Source organism: Psammomys obesus, unplaced genomic scaffold, assembly GCF_907164565.1.
Source record: "Psammomys obesus unplaced genomic scaffold, mPsaObe1.curated_primary_1811, whole genome shotgun sequence".
NCBI classification, from domain to species: Eukaryota; Metazoa; Chordata; class Mammalia; order Rodentia; family Muridae; genus Psammomys; species Psammomys obesus.
Genome location: NW_026596028.1, coordinates 363,795 through 365,520, shown reverse-complemented (window position 1 = coordinate 365,520; position 1,726 = coordinate 363,795). Strand labels below are relative to the sequence as shown.

Genomic DNA, 1,726 nt, shown 5'->3' with positions numbered 1-1,726 from the left:
GGGTCCCGGTGCCCAGGCTCACCCCCTCACCCACACCCCTGGGTCCCCGGCCAGGCTCACCTCCTCACCCACATCCCTGGGTCCCCGGCCAGGCTCACCTCCCCCAAGGCTGAGAACCCCGGGTCCCCGGCCAGGCTCACCCCCTCACCCACACCCCAGGGTCCTAGTGTCCAGGCTCACCCCCTCACCCACACCCTGGGGTCCCGGTGCCCAGGCTCACCCCCTCACCCACACCCCGGGGTCCCGGTGCCCAGGCTCACCTCCCCCGAAGCTGAGGACCCCGCTGTAGCAGTGTGTAGTGCCCGCAGGGCAGGCCTGCACGGGCTGGCCAGAGCAGGAGCCTGCAGACAGGCAGAGTGGGCAGCGCAGAGTCCCCGGTGCTGGAAACGATGGATGGAAGATGAGGACAGCGGCTAGGGCACCCACTTGGATCCCAGCGTCCCCAGCTCTGCAAGCGGCCCTCCTGCTCTCATGCAGGCGCGGGCTGAGTGCGGAGGAGCAGACCCAGACTTGGCGAGGAGAAGGGGGTGCCATGGAGGGAGCAGGCGGCTCCACCACAGTGGCACTGGGCGGTCGAGGAAACGCCCCTAGCCTCAGGTCACCCCAGAACACAGAAGGCCTGCCTGGTCAGCTCGGACAGGATGGCGCCCGCCCCGGAGGCGCTGCTGAGGACAGGGGTGTCGCGAAGGTTGTCCTCCACACTCGCCGGAGCGCACGGCCAACCACCTCCCACAAGTCAACCGAACAAAGGGAAAGACTAACAGCTCAGTGGTTTAGACCGGTGACGCTGGGCCAGGACCCCAGTGCGCCCCCTGGCACCTGTGGGGGGCTCACAGCAGCCTCTAACCACAGCCTGCAGGGCATCCAACGTCTTCTGCAGGCCGCGCGCGCGCGCGCGCGCACACACACACACACACACACACACACACACACACACAACTAAAAAGATCTGTCTAAGAATCCGCTTCATCCTGGGTGGCTGGAGCGGTCAGCTAGCGGAGTTTGGGGCTGCTGTGGCCCTCAGGGAAGCGCAGATGAGGGGTGCGGAGGAATGGAGAGGGCAGGGCCTGGGAGAGCAGGGCCTGGGAGAGCAGGGAGGGGCAGCAGGGGGCTGTGGAGAAGCCAGGGTAGAGCAGGAGTGAGCAGGCTGCAGTGTAAGCCAACTTCCTCCCAGGACCCCCTCGGCTGCCCCTCTCCCCTCCCCCCTGCACTGGCACCTGTCACAGGGGGTGGAGCCCACAGAGGGGCTGTGGAAGACAGATCATTGCAGAGGTCCTTCAGGCGGCACACTCTGGTGTAGGAGGTGACGGACAGCCCGGGGCCAGTCCTGTGCTCAGTGACCTTGGCCTCTTGGTCCTCAGCAGAAGTACAGCCCTTGGTGAGAACTAAGAGCACCTGCTCGCCTGCACAGACAGAAGCGGGCAGCAAGGGTGCAGGTCAGGCCCCTGCCCTGAGAGAAGGGAGCAGGACCCGGAGAGCGCGCGCCGGGCAGGGAGAGCAAGGGCCGGGCAGGGAGAGCGAGGGCCGGGCAGGGAGAGAGAGGGCTGGACACGGAGAGCGAGGGCCGGGCAGGGAGAGTGAGGGCCGGGCAGGGAGAGCGCACGCCGGGCAGGGAGAGTGCGGGCTGGGCGCGGAGAGCGCGCGCCGGGCAGGGAGAGTGCGGGCAGGGCAGGGAGAGAGAGGGCCGGGCAGGGAGAGCGAGGGCCGGGCAGGGAGAGCGAGGGCC

The 1,726-nt window shown here is 68.3% G+C and overlaps 1 protein-coding gene across 1 annotated transcript in view; it reads right to left on the bottom strand.

Annotated features, from left to right (window-relative positions):
* Nucleotides 1-1,726, bottom strand: part of Cd177 (CD177 molecule) — a 10,722-nt gene that overhangs the window by 515 nt on the left and 8,481 nt on the right. Inside the window, exons 8-9 of the mRNA XM_055620706.1 lie at nt 1,218-1,403; nt 261-380 (exon numbers count right to left, since the gene is read on the bottom strand). Of these exons, the coding sequence (XP_055476681.1) occupies nt 261-380; nt 1,218-1,403 (306 nt within the window). The remainder of the gene's footprint in view (nt 1-260; nt 381-1,217; nt 1,404-1,726) is intronic.